Here is a 20,584-nt window from a genome sequence, read left to right as displayed (position 1 = left end):
ATGCATTGATTGTTAGTATTTATTATGTGAAGATCTTTTAATTGTTTAAGGTTTATTTAATGAAGATCTTTTTGCTAGGCTGTCTCGGGTAATAGATATAAAAGCAACATAGCATTTTTCCCATGCTCTTACGAGCCTTGGTTTAAGGAGGTGGGACATGTGCACATAAAGAGTGTTAAATTCATGTCAAAAGAAGCACAGGAAAGACTTAGTGTTCCCTGTAGTCAGTTATTATGGATAAAAGAGGCTTTCTGGATGTCTGACATTTCTATTCACATGCTGGGATCACCAGAGTTACTGCCATATTAACCCCACATGTTTATCTTCCCATCAGACACAGCCAGTGCTTTGCCCTGAGCCTGCAGAGCTCTTTCCTGGATTTTTTGTTGTTGTTATTCATCAAGCCCATCCCCACTAGTAGTGCTATGTGTGGCTTGTTTTCCATCCCATTCCAACTTCATAGCTCTTCATCTAGGGCTGTTTCAGATGCTAAAAGCAAAGTTATCCTCGCCTCTGCTTTAGACTTCTTGTTTTCCTTGTCTCATCTTTCACCTCTGCAAATTGGACTTTAGATACATTACTGGTGAATCAGCAAATTACTTTCAACCTGGAAGCAAACAGAAATAATACATTTTATTTTTACTCATTTGGGGCATTACTTAGTTACCTGAACCATAGATGTCTTCATGGGTGCTTAATGCTTATCAATATGCCGTTAAAGTAAACCAAAGTTTTCATCTCTAAGACAAAATCCAAATATGATTAACATGGAAAATACATATTATATAGGAAGTCAGGATAATAAAAGGTTAATATGACATTTGGAAGATAAAAAGATATAGAACATGGAACACTTAAACTGTATAATAGGCGTCAAAAGCCTCCATGCAACCAACAGGCAGCCTTCCAACTATTTTTGTTATTGTTGTTGTTGCAAAAAGCTTTATTGCTTCAATTTGGTCTAAGGCATGGAAGAGGGCTCCAGGATGGTTGGAAGGCTGCCTATTGGTTTCAGGGAGAGGTTCAGAGAACTTTTCTTCCTTAGGGCACACAAGAGTTTGAATATAATGCCATTATACAAAATTTCATAAATAAGCACATCAAAAAGAAACACCTTTGCACTTTGCTGTGGAGACTGACCGCTTTCCTGTCCATTTATCTGTAAGCTGAATCATCTGAACTTGCCAATGAGACGGTAACTAAATAATTGCTGGCAGGTGCATGGGTTTATTAAGGGTCTAGTCGAACATTACTAAATATCATTTTATGAGCATTCTGGAAAATTAATTTTAAGGTATTGAAATTTATTTTATAGAGGGGCAAAGTTTTCAGACTGTACCAGAATACATTTCCCTATAAGATGAATCACTCTGAAACTTCCTTTGTAATTTTTAGATAGTAATTTGGCAGCTTGAATCAAGAGACTTAAAAATAGTCATATTCTTTGTCCCTATAAGACCCCTTATAAAAACCTATCCTAAGGAAGCAACAAAATATGGGATAAAAGATTTAATGAATGGGATGTTCATTACAACCTAATTATATAGGGAAAAGAAACAATACAAACATCTCATATTAAATAAGTGGTTAAACACATCACATTCATAAAATGTTAAACTATGTGGTCATTAAAAAGCCATGTGCATTTCTAAAAGTATATATAATTCCATAGGATGTTCTTTACAAAGTCACTTTTAAGTTACCAAACTTTTTAAAATGCACATATATAAATAGAAAAAAAAAGACTAGAACATGATAACCACTATTAATATTTTGATATACTTCTCTTTGGTGGAATTCTGATTTTTTTCATTAAAAAAAATCCTTTTTTTGTAAATAGATCTTGATTTTTCTGATGACCTAATGAATAATTCATTTAATTTTTGAAAGTCATTTGCCAGTTTTCTTGCTCGCTAGCCTTTTCTTTATACCTAACTTGGGAACCATCTAAAAGGGGGAAATTATAAAGATGATGGGGCATAAAAGGGAAGCCTAGCCTCTTTTCACCACCCCCTACATATTATTTCGATCTTTGCAGATATAAGATAAATCACTCTCTTGACCCAAGGTCATCAAAAACAAACAAATAAAAACCAATATCTATTGGAGCATTATGATTTGCTTAATTCAAACCATGGTTGGAATATGGTTTCATATTTCAGGAATCATGAAGCATCAAATAAAGGTCTTACATAGTCAGAGTCAGTCTTTTAGAAGTTATAGGAAGAAAATACTCCATTTAGCTCCTTGCAGATTCTGTCCTCTGAGGAAGAAGAAACAAAATACAGAGGCAGACTTGTGACTGACCTGCTGTGCAGTCACAGAGGAAGCCACAAGCATTTGGAGATGTTTACACAATGTTGCACCAGAGGTGACCAAAGAGGTGATCAAACTGGCCATCACAGAGCCACAGCCTTTCAAAGCATCATGTTTCAAGGTACTCTGCTGAGCAGAAAGGAGCATTGCAAGACTGAAAAAAAAAGAAGAAGAAGAAGAAGAAAAAGAAGCCCAGAGACTAGAAATTTCAAAGACTCAAAATCCAAGTTCTGAAAAGACTGCATTAACAAAATATAAAATTAAAAGTGCTATGAGAGATTCGTATGTAACTGATATTAAACTGGCTCAGAAATCCTTAGTGGATGTCTAGCTAAGTCCCCATAGCTCTAGGGACTTAGTTAGAAATCCTTTTTCTACCTTCCAGAAACTTCAAGTAGTATTTCCTTTGTGAGGCAGGTAAGCACCTTAACCTTTCTGAGTCAAAAGTTGTTATGCCTAAAATGGGTATAACGATAGCACCCAACTCATGGGGCAGCAGTGAGCAGGTAAGTAATTTAGCACAATATATGCAATGTTTAAAAAATAACATGAGTTCTAGTAATAATTACTATTTTTATATTATTTTGAACATTTTATCTCATAAATGCTTTAAAATTAAGCATTAATTTTAGCTGTATTTGGAGGAAATATGGCTACCCTTACAGCTTATTTGATCTTTATGGTCTTTAAAAACTAGCTAATAGCTGTTTAATGACTGACAACTTGCTACAAAATAAAGGAGGTTATACAGTACAAAAGTTCCACTCTGCTTACGATGAATAACCCCAGAGTCAAAGCTATTAGTTGAAGTTTTTCACACAATATCGCCACATTTTTAACCATAAATGTATGGTATGTGTGTGTGTGTGTGTGTGTTTGCATGTAAGGCACGTGTAGGTAGGTATATCTAATTTTCCTATCTTTGCTAGCTTCTGTGGAGAGATTACACTGAAATAATAACGCTAACAATCCAGTGATTTTCTGCAAGGATTTCCCAAATGTTCACATGTATACGTATATCCCATTCTACTCTTCTCCTAGGAACATGACATAAGTGGGACTTAATTTGCCAAATATATTATGGGGAGAAGTTTGTTTTTATTTTGGATCTTTACCTACTATTTCTAAGCCCCTACTATTGGGGCCAAATCTTTGAATTTCCTCTCATCTCCCTAACTCACCTGACATCCAGTCCTGAGCCAGTCCACCAAATATGGCTTTTTTTCTCCTCTCAAACAGGATAAAGTACTTAAATATTGCTGAATAGGTTAAAATAGTTTTCCGATCTATTCAGGTGCTACCTACCAAGCACCAACTCCGAAAGATATTAACCAAAGGTCCTCAAAAGACCCTCAAGAAAACCAGGATGAAAATTAGTCTCCTACAGACTACTTTTAGGTATTTGAAAGCCAACCTGGCCTCAAGAATGCTTCTCGATTTCTTGCTCCTTAGGACATTGCTTTGCCCTACTTTCACTTATGCCATCTTCGTACAAAGTAGAAAGCGTTTCTGCCACTATATTACCAGGGAAATGGGTGAAAACTAACCTCAGTGAGGCCTCACAGCTGCCAACACAGAGCAGTTCTGTGGCTCTGTATTTCACTTCCTCCAATCTTCTCATAGATGGTGACATTTTACTCTTCTTAATATGTCGAGATATGAATATTTTCATAACTATGTAATAACAGTATGGTATTCAAAGTGGGTAATCTAAGTTGTAAAAAAAATACACATTTTTTTTATATTGGATGCAGTAAAGTTATAATCATTTTGAAAGAAACATGAGGCTATAACTTTGTTTCATGTATTCATTGCCTCTTATTTAAGACAATGATGATCTACAGTGACCTAGAATGTCCCTCAACATGTTTTCCTCCTTAATATTCAATGGGTCTGGGAGGCTAGCCTGAGAATCATAAGTTAAGAATCTTTTGTTATGCTTGCAGAATTGATAAAAGTCTAATAAATAAAATTAGGAAGGAGAAACTGCTGGGGGCTGGGGAAGCTTTTAAAAAAGCCAGAATGGCAGAAATGACATAAATAATTACAAGAGAAAATTTCATAGCAAAAACACATGATTAAGTGAGAAAAATAAAGAATACTTCTTAATGCTAAGAAAAAGGAAATTGTGAGTAAAATTTTGAGAGAAAACGCCCAGCATGAACTTTAGTGATTAAAAAACAACCGTAAATGTTGATAAGCTGAGTTACATTAGTTACGTGTGACCATCTAAAGATTTTACTGATTTATTTAAAATATGCATTTTTTATAGTGTATCTGTTTAGCCTATGATTCCACCCTCATCTTCTCGGTAATTTATTTATATTTGAAATTATATAGCCAATCCGTGTGGGCTTTACTCTCCTCGTAGGGCTTTTTTTTAGTCATTACGATCTTTATACTATTACTTTTCCTCTTTGAACCTAAAACATATAGCCAGGCAAGCTTGTTTGTAGTCTCTTTAGAAAGTGGATACTTAATTAGTGCCACTTCTGTAAACACACCATGTTAAAGTGATTACATTTGTTACACATCACCTTCAACTATACCTTTAGCAACTAAATCACTCTTCCTCATCAGCTATCATTTGTCTTATTAGCATCAAGAGGAAACAAAACCAAGTCACGCCCATTTAATTTCATCTCAAAACTCTGGAGTTGAGTTACTATATTAATAGTGCTTACTTGTAATGGGCGCATTATTTAAAAAAAGTAATTAAGTAATGTTGCTATAAGGTGGTCAGAGCATATTTTTACAGTCTTCCATAGCATAAGCATAGTTCGACCATAATCTTCAAAAGAACTGCACTAAAACTAGGACTCACATTCTGTTATTTTATTGTTTCTTGTAGGCATATACTAGTTAAGATTTTTCTCCTCTTTTTTCTAAATATTTCTGGCAGGTACTAAGCACAAAACCATGCTAGAAGCCCGGAATGGAAGCGGGACTATCAAAGCCTTTCCTAGGGCAGGCGTGAAAGGTAAAGGACCAGTTAATAAGGGAAATACAGGCCTGCAAAACAAAACATTTCACTGTGAAATCTGTGATGTGCACGTCAACTCGGAAACACAGCTTAAACAGGTAGGCAGCACATATTCTAGAAATAAAAAGGGGACATCTTATGAGCAGGATGTGTGTGTGTCCTTTATTCTCTTTTTTCTATTTTCTCCTCCCATCCATCCATTCATTTGTCCACCCATTCATCCATTTATCTGCCTATGTATCTATCCATCCATCCATCCATCTATCCATTTATCCATCGACTTACCTTCTAGTCACTGTCCTAATGTACTTATGCTCACTTCAGTTGCTGAGGGACTACTATAATGCAATGGCTTCTCGGACCTTTCAGAAATGATCTGAAGTTAGTTTTTACTATGCTTACATATGAGAGTGGGAGGAAAAGGGGTATTAGACCTTTTTTTCTACCAGGTTTCCCACTTAAAAGTGTTGATTTTCTTTAAAGTTCAAATTGTAACATTCTATTTTAACTTGTTTAGATATTTACATACTACAACTAACTTTATACAGTGCTATTATTTTATTTACTTTATTACATGGTGTTGTACTGTATTTCTAAATCCTGTAGCCACTTGCTAAAGGGATGACTAATCCTGTTAACATTCACTTTTACTCTGAATGGCCTTACAAAGAAATTGGTTATATGTTGCCAATCAAAGGCCCGGCCCTCAAATTGTGTTGTTTTATATACATAGGTATGATATTGTGCTGATTTTATGCACCTTAGTTATTTATCTTTAAATTTAAGGGGTTGACATTTGGCTGTACAAATGTGAGGATAAATATTAGAATGTAGATAAATTCGTGCCTGCCTAGGCATCTTTGTTTATCTGCTCATGAAGTTCCTTCAGACATTCCTTTCATTTGTAAACTTCTAAAAAAGGAGATCTGTGCAATGATAAAGAAGACTGGGAAAAAGAAGATCCTTCTACTTGTTAAAAAATATACTAAAATGAATAACATAAAAATATACTCAAGGCATCAGACAAAATTCAAGGATAAAAGTGCATGCTTTTTTATGTTTCCCTTTCCAAAACTTGCATGAGATAACTAATATGCTTCCTCAAGTTAAAGCAATATTTGTGAGAGTTCTTTGGGATGATGTTTTTTAATACTGTCAATTTTAATTGCTTTTCATAGCACATTAGCAGTAGAAGGCACAAAGACAGAGCTGCGGGGAAGCCCCCAAAACCTAAATACAGTCCGTACAACAAACTACAGAAGGCAGCACATCCACTGGGGGTGAGTGTCATTTTTGCTTGCCAAAAGATAATAGCCTTTAATGTACCACAGTCAGCTGAACTTTGGTTTGTTTGGGTTGTGTCGTTGTCGTTACTGAATGAAATAAATGAGTGGTACTTAAGTGAGGATACTTGATTTGAGAGTCCAACCCCTACGTAATTATTGGTTTTGTGAGTTGCTTTGCCATCTTTAGCCACCGCCCAATATCTTATCTTCCTGAGTTGGGCTCGGGTTTATGAGAGATCATGGGGAAATGAGAAAAGTCAAATTCTTTTGAGTCAGCTGTAAGTAATTACCTAAAACCTGGTCTTGACATTAACAGATAATTTTAGGAAAGAATGTCAGTGAAAAACAAGTTTTTGCATCTCATTTTTAATATTTTTTAAATTTATTTATTTAAATTAGTTCCAAGTATACATTGGTTAGACATCTATATAGTTCGCAAAACGATCCCCCCAATTGCTCCCTTCATCCCCTGGCCCTGCACCTAGCCATATTAATGCTAACTGCATTCCCTCTACCATGCTCCCCATCTCTTTGACCAACTATCCTTTTTAATACTTTTAAGAGACAAAGCATTGGTATTATTGATACCCTCAATAATATTTTGAATTTTGCATGACACAGTATGGAAAGGTATGGCTTATTTTTATTTAATTATTCATTCACCCAAGGTCGCTATATAATGCTTGGGAAATACTTCATGGGAAGTAGCCTCTTCCCTTTACTTCAAATGTGCCTTTTAGGTTAGTAAACATACTAGTACTGATGTCTTCGCCTGGAATTTTATTAGAGGGACCCAGGGCACAGTGCAAAGTTGAGGATAACTGATCTGTGGTATGTGTTGAATTGTGCATTTTGAAATCTGTTTTCTTCAAAATAGATCTTATTAATACAGTTGACCTTTGAACAGCTCAGTTTTGAACTGTGGAGGTCTACTTATCTGTGGATTTTTTTCCACAAATACAGTTAGCCTTCTGCATCTACAGGTTTTGCATCCATGGATTCAACCAACCTCGTATCAAAAACAGTATATTTTTGATCCACAGATGGAAATCTGCATATGTGGAGGGCTGACTATAGTTGAGTTTTGGGGAAGACATGAATTATACATGTATTTTTTACTGTACGGAGGGGGTGATCATCACCCCTAACCCTCACATTATTCAAGGGCCAACTGTAATTGGTGCTATTGTGTGCTATTGACACATGAAAATATAAAGGAAAACTGCAATCATCTATTACAAGGCCTAAGTATGAGTTGACCCAATTAGTTTAGTAGCATCACTCATTTCTATGCAAATGAAGTTACTTTACTCTTATACAGAAGCAATTTTAGCTGCATTGGGAGACTGAATTCAGCACCACTTGTTACAACCTTGAGTGCTCTGACCAGCACAGATGCAGCTTTCGACAAACAAGTGAATGGTTCTTAAACAGAGAAGTCAAATCGTGTTAATATTAGCATGCAACACTTCCTGAACTATCACTGTGTTACTATTTTCATAAATGGGAACATTCTCTCCATGAGAACAGACATCTTACTGATGGTAGTAGCTAGAGAAGGAAATGGTTTTGTAGAGTAGGACTGAGAGAATGTTGTTACTATTTGTAAAGAAAAATTAGAACATGTCAAACTTTTGGGGAGATAAGTTTTCTTCTTTACTGAAAGTGGGATTTCGTTATTTTTATTTCTCTTGATTAAGACCTCACACTTCTCTATGCTAATCAGTGATGCACTTGGATAGTCTAATAGTAACTGACAGCATTAATGAATCGCTATTTTAAAATGTCTATTCCATGACAATTATTGTGTATGTAAAAGGAGTAAAATTTCCGATTTTTTCTCAAGATGAATACTTTCCTTACGAAATATATGTATCAAGAAAAATAAGGTTGCTGAGTACTTTTCGGGGGAACTGTTCCCCATCTGAGGTCGGCCATTTTCAGGCATCTACTGACTCCTGCAAAGGAAAGATGATCTACACTTTCCAGTATTTTTAATGTCAATTCACAAGTATGAGTTTATCTTCGTAGTTGTTTCCTGCTGTATTTTAAAAGCTGCCCGCCAGTTTGGATTCCAAGTGCAGACTCCAAACTTGTGTTCTTCTATTCTTTTTCTGTCTCTCCCTTGCAGGTAAAATTAGTATTTTCAAAAGAACCTTCAAAGCCATTGGCTCCACGAATTCTACCAAACCCGCTGGCAGCCGCGGCAGCCGCTGCTGCTGTGGCAGTGAATTCCCCCTTCAGTCTTCGGACCGCCCCAGCAGCGACACTGTTCCAGACTTCCGCCCTTCCGCCAGCCCTCCTGCGGCCAGCTCCTGGACCCATTCGGACCGCCCACACGCCTGTGCTGTTTGCTCCTTACTGAATTCCAAACGGGAGTAATTGTACTGCAATAATTTTTCAAAAAACAAAAAACAAAACAAACAAAAGAGAACTATGCAGTGTTTATTTATAGTTTAAAGTATATCTGAAGAGCCAGGACTTTTGATAGTGAATTTAAAAGATTATTAAAACAAAAAGGGGAGGGAGGGAGGTTTGGGAATGGGAGGGAAGGGGTGGTATTTTCTCCAAATTAAAGCATTCCTCTTGAACACTGATTGTTTTAGAAGTGATCTCCAGCATTGACTTGTTGTGGTATCTAGAACTTCTGAAGCCTTTGTGACTGTGCTTTTGGGCACCTATTTCCCTCTGCATTGTTCTTCCTGCTTTATGAAACAACTATATATTGTCTAAGGGCATTAACTGGTTCCAATGTATATATAATAATTTACCCTGTAGATTAAAATAATACAAAAAAAGAAAAAAAGAAAAAAACAAAAGCAACACTGTGAATAGTAGTACCCGTGCTGGTCCTCTTGCTATGACAGCAATTACTGGGTATTTATCCCAACAAAAATAGATACAGTAGATGTCTTGTAAAACAATAGTGCTGTGTCTCAATCTATGCCACTAGGTTTTAAAGAATTGCAAAGGTAGAACGAACAACTATTTCATGCCAGTAAGCAGTCAAAAAACAAAGCACACCCGACGGTGTTGTGGAGGTCTCTCTGGTCCACATCCTCCCCTCCTGTCCAGCTCTAAGACAACTTTCAGATCAGAACAATAGAACAGGGCCAACCACAGAGGTGGGGGAGATGTTAACAAAGATGATTTCTTACCAAGTATCATCTTCCCACCTTGAAGAAGTATTGCTGGAAATAGGAAACTGTTTGTGATGAACCTGAATCTGCAAAATAGGTAAAACCATACCTCGTGGGTGTCGAAGAAGAAAACTACACCACTCTTTTATTTCATGGATAAGGGACAATCATAACCTAGGATGATAAGGCAAAGTAAAAATTTCTCATGTTCATATCCAATAAAGACAGAATATTGTATCTCTGCAATATCCCTTTATATCATACCAGTAGGGTTGTCTCTTAGGCAAACCTTTGTCTCAAAGGTGTCTGCTTTGAATATGATGGTAGACATTAGCTATTGTGGGTTTTTTGTTGTTTCTTTTTATTTCCTACTGACATGATATAAACAATTAATATATATTTAAATGTTAGTAAAACAAGAAAAATGAATCTGAGTTAATTGCAAACCAAGAATATAATGTTAAAAAAAAAAATACCGGTGAGATGCAATTGACCATCATTTCTCTAGTGAAGTTGTGAAATACTGAAAGCCTTTGATATTCACCATAAGGCTGAAAGGAGTTGATGTTTTACCTTTAAAACAAGATTTATCAGGGGTATATATAAATATATGTATATTGTATATATGTTAGAAAGATTAAGAGAATAACTTATAAAAAGAAAATCTATATGAAATAATTATATAACCATCCCATGTTACATGTTATCATTAAGTTGGTAACAAATGGCATAAAAATAGCTGTGCCTTTAATTTGTGATAAAGGCTATTTGCTTTTTCCCATAGAAAGCTAACATATACCTATCACTATGATGGGGTTTGAGGCAGCCAGTCTAATTATTCATAAGAACGGTGACACTCAAACTTAGAACAATGATAAAACATGTACAAATCAGTCCTACATGATTTAGGTTTAGAGAAAAAAAATATTTTTGAAAAGGTTTTGTAAAGATTATTTAAAAAGATGGGAAGGGCTGGGCATGGCCTTCCTGAAACTGCTCTTATCTAAACTGTAGTAACCTTTTGAGAGGATTCAAGATGAAACCATTTGAGAGATAGGTATTTAGCATTTGTCATTTTATATTTAAGAAACACCCATAGCGTGCTTGGTGCTCGACATTAACCATGGTCTTTGGAGTTCTTCTCTACCATCTAGCTGCGGACATTTGTCATATAAACATATCTTTAAAGCAGTCAGATTTATATAATTTTTGTTAAACAAACAACCAAAACAATAGGAAAAAGAAAAAGAAAAAGAAAGGAGGAGGGCAGGCAAGCAGGAAGGAAGGAGAAGAAAAACTATTTCATCAGTCTTTGCTAAAAAAGAATTTTAAATTATACATCTTGGTTAAGCATGTAGGTTAACATTAAAAATTGTTTTTGAGAGTATCTGGTGATTTTGCACCTACCAACATCTCTACTCTCTGGTCTTCGCCAGCATTTTCTTTTTTCACCCACAGATCTGCTAGTTCAGCTAGGTGGTGAGTTGTTTGGGACTCTGTATCTTGTGTGACTAGATTCTGACCGTTTTGAACTTTAGTTTTCCTTTTTCTGAATTTTTATCCAACAGCCTACACCTGAGAACACCTGCCCTTCTGTTGGACAACTTAGTGTTAATTGATGCAATCTCACTACATGTGCTTTCGCCGTTCTCCCCCGGTTTTCACCAAAGCGAATGAGCCAGTCCACTAGAAGTCAGGGCCTGTGGGATACGAGTCCTGGATCACAAGGTTTTACTAACTTTAATGATTTGCTGGGAACAAACAAATCAGCCATATTTCTCCATCAGCCATATGAGAAAACTCAGAAATACGTAAATCCTTTCTGCCTCACTTCGCTATGGAACCATTTTTGTTTAAATGGTCTCTTAAATTGGAGTTGTAATCATCAGTTTGTCTTTTACTCACTACCTAATAAAGGATGAAGCCTAACCTTAGAACTTATAGTGGATTCTCTCTGTGAATTGTTTCCTCCCACTCCATGTATTTATCAGTACCAGATCAACATCTATTATAGTCCAGACTGATATAAAGCTATATCCTTTCCCTGAGGGAACTTTCTTCATGAATAAAGATCAATAATTCAGATTGGTCAGGAGTGGTGCTCTGAAAATCCCCAAGGGTGGTCTGACTTTATGGTTATATATCCCATCCCATGCATCACACCCATGACAAGGAAGTGATAGAGAAAGCATCTCTGATTTCATTTGAAACAAATATAAATGCATTGCAGGAGTCAAATGCCTCTGGAAAAAAAAAAAAACTGTTGCATCTCATCCAGATCATTCTAGACAAATGGGAAACAGTTGTTGGGAAGGTACTGTATTTCTTTTGAGAAAGCAGGTGATTACACATAACAAATGGCTCCTCTCACTTGGTCCTAAACTTTGTTCTATTCACATAAGCAAACAGTTGGTTTTTGACTGTTTATATCATCACTGTCTCATCTGGAAGAATTGTAATTTTTAGGTACTATTGGGCTTGCTCACATTCATTTTAATAATTTACTGCTGTTATCATCAGAGATATAGTTTAGGTTTTTGAAAGGTGCTACACATTTTCTGCCAAGGAACTATTTAGCCAAGAGAGTGTTTATACTCATTTGGAAATTAAAAGAGCAGTAAATCACAAAACAAGGGATTAAAAATTAAAAGACAATAAAGTTTTAAAAATAAGATCATTCGGAGCTTATTATGGATCTGCCCATGTAGATTTCTAAGGCACAGAACCAATATATAGCAGACAAGGGCATTAAATTTCACTCACGATTACATTTTAAATGAATGTATTTGTCTCCACACCCATGTAAAATTTCAACTTTCCTGAAGAAGTCAGATTACAAAGCTAAAAGACGATTCTGTGGTTCATAGACCTCTTCCTTCAAATCTGGATTGATGTATAAAAATACTTTCGTGTTCATAAGCATGGATAACATTGTATTAATACCTACTTGTACACGGGAAACCATCATAAAGCGGTGGAGAAAACAATGAACCTGAAAGCAGACCAAGTCTTGTAGATTTAGTCTCTGACCAGCAGGGTAACAATTGAATAGTCAGCTAATGCTTTGTCCTTAACTACTTCATCAGTAATAGGTAAGGGTGTGTAAAGACTGAGCTGGTTTCCTATTTCTGCATTTAAGGATCTCTTCTCTAGTCCTCTCAGGAATAAAACTGCTCTTTTTTGGTAGTGAACCATACAGCTATTCAATATTTGCATGTGTCCAGAAAAGTGTTCTGTATTCTTTTCCATCCTGAGTATACTCCATTCATCCGTTTAATCAGAATGTGGACTTCACCAAGAATTATCAGAGGAGTTGCTAATTCACATCAGACTTATAACAAAGTCATGAAGGATATAGTGCATCTCTTTTCTCAGTTTAGAACATAATAAATTCTGAATAAAACAAACCCCAATAAAAGCAATAGAAAAATAGGCAATGAGGGTGCGGAAGGAAGCAACAGATTTAAATGCTTCATCCTTTTTCTTTTTGTGGTTCTTTCTCACAGATCCCCTCACTAATTCGGTCCTGGTTTTGCAGGTGTTGTAGCTAATGGCCACCTTAATAAGACTGCTTCTCCCACAGCCGAAGGATATTAGTTATCTTCTCTTTCCATTGTTACAGCAAGAATTACAGGAATGCCTCCTTTTAGTGTACTTCGCTTTGCATCACAGGTGCTGTGTTTTTTACAAATTGAAGGTGAAAGCCTTCGTCAGCAAAAGATTAGGGCTTGCTTTATCACAAGACACACTTTATTACAGTGGTCTGAAAAGGAACCCACCATATCTCTAAGGTATGCCTGTATTTGAATTGAGTCCTGACAAGGAATGTTTAACATATTGATTGCTGTTGGTCTTCATGAAAAGGGCAGACTGATTTCTGGAGCATCTCTGCTGGTCTTTCTAAGGTATGCTTCAATAACTAGAGTCTACTATCAGGCAGTAAAATGGGTCATTTATATGGGAAGTCTCCATTTCCCACTTATGAGTTCTGAGAATGGTATCGAAGCTTTCGGTGAAAGATGGATATGTTGATATATCATCCTCAGAAGGCCTGTAAGGTTGTTTGTTACTTCCAAGAATGGAGTTATACCTTACCAGAATTCTGAAGGGAAGACAGGTGCTGCCTTGGAAAAGACTTCACATGTGCTACTTGATTAGAAGTTTGTGCAAGTTACTAAGAGTCACAGTTTAAAGTTAAATTCCTTGGTTGGCTCATCAATGCTCTAGTGTGAAAGGACTAAGAATTACCTTCAATTAGAGTGTCTTCCCTTTTCTCAGTGATGGAAATTTATCCTTGGATAGCTGAGTTGAACTTAAATCTGATGGTTAGTGTGTATGATCAAGTGAAGTATTGTATAGTTTGTTCAAGTTTACTAAGACCGTAGAAAATAGGATCGTTTTCTTTTCATGACCAATAAGTGAGCTCTCAAAGCAATTTCTGAAGAATAAGACTAAATGATTTGTGAACAAAAAAAAATATAACTAAAAGTAAGTATTCGTACAGTGACCAGTTCTAAGGAAACTTAATCACTTTAGAGCTTGGGTGAGGTTGATAAGTAGATATAATATCAAGGTACTATGCTCTCTAGTAATATTATTATGCTAGCAATTTAAGTTAGATAATGCATTTTATCATTTCTTACAAGTTACTGACTTTAAGTATACAAGTTGAACCTTTATCAAATCTTCAAATACAGGTAGTATGAGAACATGGTAAAACAGGACTAAAGAAAATTAACAAAGAGAGAATCCTTTTCTGGGGGCCCAGATTGCGTTTTTTTCCCAGGAAATAAAAATTTTTTTTGAAGTCAATAGCTATTTGCCTAAATCTCTTGAAATATAAATCCATTGAGAAGTGATGTTGTTATGGAGTTTTTAAGCCATGGTGAGATGATATAGAATTTTATTAAAAAATAACAATGTGGGTTTTATTGGATACTTGTCAACTCAATTTAAAATACATTATTGTATAATTTCAGCCTAGAAATATGGGCTAGGGCAGTTAATACTGGGTAAAGACCCTCCATGAAATGCTTTGTGTCTTTTGTGTCTGTGAGCTAACATTATTAGAAATAGAAAAGAAATAAAGTTCTTGAGATTATGGAAAGTTTAGCTTTCATGAAATAGTCAAGGAGATTTTATCAGATGACATCTGCGTTGTAAAGGCATTATGGAAAAATATGTGGAAGTGTTAAATATTGGGGAAAAGCCTTGTGGCCAGGGATCTAGGCACAGATTGATTATCACAGAATTATGAACATGGTATCTGGCTTCATCACAAATTATCTATGAGGAACCTGGGCCAACTCGCATGTTATTTTGATGATTCCCTGCTAGAAAAAAAAAAAAAAAGTAATAAGATTACAAATATATGCTTTCAAAAGGCTGAATTTAGTAAAAAAAATTTTAAAAAGTCTTTTGTCTCTCAAAATTGATTCCCAAATCTTAAGTCTAATCCCTATAAATTTTAATAAAATTGTTTTAAAATGTATCTCATACTTACGATGTTAATATTTCTACATATTTAAGATTAGACTGATCTGATGCCAAAGCAAAGTCATATGTAGTTATATTAAACACTCAATTTTGCTCTAAAAAAAACAATGGATTCTATATGCTAAGAACATTGTTTTCTTGGGACATTTGTTAATCATAATTTTAAAAATTTATCAGTTGAAATATTATGTTAATTCAACTAAGTTTTTCTTAATTATAATCAATCATTTCTGTTAGTAATATTTAATTTACTGGAGTTTTACAATTAATTTTAAATTGCCTCTTAAGGAGGGTCAATTTAGCCTTAGCCAATGTGTGATAAAACAGTCAACTCTCACGAACACTGGAGGCTTGGTTATTTTTAAACAGTTATGCTTAACAATAGACCTAAAAACCAACCCTATCAAATGAATTGAGTAATGACTGTATATTTACTGACATGAGCCAATTTAAACCTTAGTCTCAAGGACTAAGAATAGCTTAATCCCCATGCATTTAGTGACCACGAATTGAAGGCAGTATTTGTTTTTGACAACCAGGCTTCTGATTGGAAACTCTGCCATTAACATTCCAAAAAAATCAATAATATTTTCAAATAAAAAAAATAGATTATGGTTTGTCCCACATTTTTGTAGCCCTGCAGAAAAACGATTTAGGGGGAAAACTGTGTTTTTTCTTCCCTTAAAAATCTCATAGCTTAGAAAATACAAGAAGGGCTTTGTCCAATATCAATCAACTGCCTGGCAAAGGTTTTATGAAGTTTTACCTGATAACCATAATACCTCATTTTTCACAGAGTATTGTCACAAACATTAAAGAGGTACAGTAGACATGGCTTTCTTGATTTAAAAAAGAAAAAGAAAAAGGCAAGGATTAAAGAAGTTGACGTACCTATAGTCACACAGCTGTGGGTCTCTGATTCATCAGTCAGTTAAGCTGACGCCTCATTGTTGTAGAATTAGCATGTTCCATCTTCGTATGCATGTTTGGGAGCTCGACTTGAGCAGCAGAAGCCAAAATGCTCAGGATGCAAATTTGCGCCACCTTATCAGCCCCTGTGCTAGTGACTGACTTTGCTCTTTTCAACTTGCCAAATCACGCTGAATAACCTTTAGTTAGAGGTTTTAGATGGCCCCAGGTGGACTTAGACTGTTAAGATGGAACTTTTTAATGTTTTGTATTTCGATACTTGAATTATGGTTATTTATGTTGGTGTTATTATTTATTCTAATTGCAGACCCAAAGAACTGTCTCCTGTATGCCAGTAAAGCCCCGAAGTAGAAATAATAATCAGGAAAATTTGCATAATTTGTATCATGCTATTCTTCTGTTTTAAATCATGTAATAAAATTTTCCCATATGCCAGTAATTTACCCAGTATGAAATGAAGCTGCTATCAATTTTATTGACTCAGAAATGTAATATATAGCACATTTCATCCTGTCTCTGGTCCTGTACTAAGTTCAGCTTGCAGCTGTGAACAAATTAGTCTTTATTTTTATCACAATTTCTTTAAGAACTTCTCAGTTTCAATAAAAGAGAGACACTAGTGATATTTTTACGAGATGAAAGTTCCCTGGTTCCTTCAGCAGTCTAGAAACTCCTTAGCCATCATATCTTCTCTTTTTGACAATATGAAAATTGTCCAGGTAAACGTAACTTTACTGGTAGTTTCAGGAAATTGGTACATTTATGACTTTATCCTTCACTTAGTTCATGAAATAAAGATGGTTGCTTATTTTCTTCTCATTCCTATATAATCTCATTCCTATATAATGTATCCAATTTTGGAAACATTTTTTCCTTCTGAGTTTAAATTTTAAGACTTTTTTGAAGGGGGGAATATTAGATCGTATCAAGTGTGTATCCTACATGTTCACTCTATGTATTTGTAATATCTTACCATTTCAAGAAGTACAGTAAACCTCCAAGACACAATTGTCCCAAGTGCAAACTCGACATTTAATGACTCACAGAAAATGTTTATCATGACTGTTTCACCAAAGAAATGTGTTGTTTGAAAAAGAGAAGGAAAAAAAGATAAAATATTGTTTTTATTCGTCCCTGAATGATGCCCGTTCCATTGTCCCTTCTTTCTCCCTTGTTAGAATGACAAGAGTTCTCATCTTTAAACTGACCACAGTACATTTTGATTACGTGTAGGCAGAACAACTATTTATAACTTTAAAACCTTGTGGTTGGTCCTAGCTGAAATGAAATCTCAGTGCAGTTAAGAGGCTGCAAGATGTCCATGTTTCCATATAACTGAAAAAGTTTTTTGCCTGAACAGTGTTTTTAAACAAATTTTAATTAGCTCCCGTTCCTAAAAAATAAAGGAATTTCTTAATTGGATATTCTGATTTCTCTTGAAAAATCAGAAAAATCTGAAAGCCCTAGTAAGATTGTATTCCTACTAGGCAACTGTTAGCTGCAACTGAACTGTGATTGCCCCCTTTAGACAAAGCAGAGTTTTGCAATTTATTATCATCTACACTGAGGCCTCAGTAATTGTTTCCTGCCAGACCCCTGTAATCATTTGTTTTGCAATGGCCAGCATGGATGATTGGTTCTCAACCCCCACATATTCTTTTGCCAGCGAGTTTTCAGGGTCCTCTTCATCCCTCTATTCTCTCTCCCAATTCATTGTTGCTGTGTTTGTCTTGTAATACTTCTGATTCTCATTTTGAATAGGCAGTTTTATAAGGGGCAATGTTTTGCAAACATCAATTTCATTAAGGCTCCCTTCACCAGAGTATGACCTGTGACAAATTAATGACTGGAGTGTGTGTGAGATTCCTTAGAGGTGACACTCAGGAATAATTTGATTCAGGCAGTGGGTGACTATTCAAAAAGGGATTCTGTCACTTTCTTTGTATTTTCTTATAGGAGAGTTTGGCTTCAGCTATTAACAGAAATTGGATTTTAGGAAGAAACACCAAGTATATCTCATATGAAAACAAGTCCTTATCTCTTTTTCTTCAAGTCAAATATGAAAATTTTAGAAATAATACTTCTGAACATACCTTGGCTAAATACATTTGATTCTTTTGTTAGGACCACCAACTACTTTCCTGCAAATAATGTAGGCTACCAGATTATTAGTTTGAAAAAAAAAATCCATACAAAAGTATTTTTATCAACTCTTGAAGTAACTCCCTTTCCTTCCCACATTTAGAAATAGCATTTAAAATATAGAATTAGCCATAGCATGCAAAATAGTTATCCTTGTCCGCCTAGGCAATAAACTGACATTTTAGGATTGATATTAACGTCTATAATTTTTAAATTGCTAATTATCTACTATCAAAAGTCTCTTTCATGTTGTTTTGCTTGGAAATTAAAAAAACAAGGCTGATCATAATTTTCTGTTAAGTATTCCAAGCCAGGAGCCTAAGCCAAAGCTAGATTTAAAATCTTGACTAACATACAACCTCACATTTTTCAAAGTGTGTAATCCAGGCATTGTGAATAATTTCTGGCCAAGTCCTAGGAAATTGTTCATGATCTTTCTAAACATAGCCTGGGAATGGTTATGCTGAAGCTAAAACCAAATGTCAACTAAGGTCTGATGCTGGGGAAAACACTTAGAACATTACTGAATTACCCTCCTGTTAAAGAGTTCACCTTCAAAAGCTAATTATCAGTTTATCATGTTTTATTCATTAACTGGAATTATTTTCAAGTGTGTCAGAGCATTTCAGGTGGGTTGGGTTACGATGGAAAAAAAAAAAAACAAAATAAACATAACCCTTTGCAAGTTTGTGATTTATTTAGCCAACGAGGTAGAATTTCACAAAAGTAAAATGCTATACAGGGTAGTGGGAGAAAATGAAGTCTATTTTTGCTGCTGTTTCCTTTTCTCCAGATCCCCTCTAGGAGAGAAGTGGGAAAGACAGGAGACAGACACAATTGCTAGCAACACCTGGTAGAGACATGGTTCCCACCGATTTATGAAGAAAAGCCCAGTGTATACTAACTCACTGCCATTGTGTACTTAAGAATTAATCTCCTAGGGCTGCTGAAATGAATTACCATACACTTCGGTGGCTTAAAACAACAAAAATTCATTCTCTCTCAGTTCTGGAGGCTGGAAGTCCAAAATCAAGTGTCGGTAGGATTGCTTCCTTCTTAGGGGTTCAGAGGGAGGGTTTGTTCCAAGCTCTCCCCTAGTGGTCACCAGTAGTCCTTGCACGTGCACACTCCCATCTCTGCTCTCATTTTCATATTACGGTTCTCCCTGTCTTCATATCTCCTTCCTCTACAGGATGATGTCTTTTCTCCTTTTCTCGTAAGGACACCAGTCATATTAGATGTAGAACCCACTCTTCTCCAGTACGACTTCATCTCATCTAATTAAATCTGCAAAGATCCTTTTTCCAAATAAGGTCACGTTCTCAGGTTCCAGAGATGAGACTTCAACATATCATTTTGGGAGGAGACAGCTCAACCCCCTTTGGCTTATTTCACTTTTCCCAGAGAACTTACACCAACAATTTGCACCCTTTCCTAAAAAGGGTTATTTGCAATCTTAGGACTTGCCTAATTCTTGAGCCAAAGCAGCACCATCAAGGCCATCACCGTTATCACTGAAGTTTGAGGTAGGAGGCAAGCAGAAAGGGCCCTGAAAACTATATATTCCTCTATTTTTTTAATTTCTCAAACATTCTCTTGCTTACTCTCCACAACCAATCCTGTCATCGTAGGTTGGTCCCCTAGAAGCAGAGTCTGAAATGGGATTCTCATGAAAAGAGTATGGAAAGCAGGAGAGGGCCAGAGAGGAAAGCTAAAGATTAACTTCTGACTGGTCTCATAGGAAGATCTGAGTATCTTCAATAATTTATTAATTATTTGATCATTTATATAATTCAAGGATGAAGTACTAAAAAGGATGCATGGTCAGAAAAAGTACGGAACCAAGAAAGAAAGGGCTGGTTAAAAGGACCATTGGCAAGTCATGATAAACTGATTAGTAATCCTAGTTTGCCTGGAATACTTTCAATTTACACCTGTTCTACTGGTATAATGATTGCTAGCACTCCATTTCAAGCTTGGAAGTGTCCTGGTTTGGTTGATAAATAGTATGGACAGTTTGTTTTTGACTCTCCATTTTCCAATTTATGGAATGAATGTGTTGAAATAGATGACATATAAAAGACCCTTTCTAATAATAAAATTTTCTACATAGTACTTTGTGTTTGATAAAACATGTAGCTTTTTGAAGGAATCCACTTGGGAAAGAGACGGATGTGTCTCCTAGAGAAGTAGTTGGTGTCATACATTAAAAATGAAGTTTTGAATTTCTTAATTGTCCCTTCTTTCACTCCCCCATCCATCCATTCGTGTGCACCTTATTAGTGTGCAGT

General features: G+C 35.7%; 1 protein-coding gene across 3 annotated transcripts in view; it reads left to right on the top strand.

Annotated features, from left to right (window-relative positions):
• ZNF385D (zinc finger protein 385D) overlaps nucleotides 1-19,998 on the top strand; it is a 721,959-nt gene extending 701,961 nt beyond the window's left edge. For 2 of the 3 annotated variants that reach the window (XM_016158249.2, XM_016158250.2), the window contains 3 exons: nucleotides 5,219-5,397; nucleotides 6,478-6,579; nucleotides 8,717-19,998. In XM_016158249.2, the coding sequence (XP_016013735.2) occupies nucleotides 5,219-5,397; nucleotides 6,478-6,579; nucleotides 8,717-8,950 (515 nt within the window). In that variant the 3' untranslated portion in view covers nucleotides 8,951-19,998. The remainder of the gene's footprint in view (nucleotides 1-5,218; nucleotides 5,398-6,477; nucleotides 6,580-8,716) is intronic. The other variant, XM_016158248.2, reaches the window with a different exon arrangement.
• Nucleotides 19,999-20,584: the final 586 nt, after the last annotated feature.

This window comes from Rousettus aegyptiacus, unplaced genomic scaffold (genome assembly GCF_014176215.1).
Source record: "Rousettus aegyptiacus isolate mRouAeg1 unplaced genomic scaffold, mRouAeg1.p scaffold_m13_p_4, whole genome shotgun sequence".
Lineage (NCBI taxonomy): Eukaryota > Metazoa > Chordata > Mammalia > Chiroptera > Pteropodidae > Rousettus > Rousettus aegyptiacus.
This window is presented reverse-complemented; position numbering and strand designations above follow the sequence as displayed.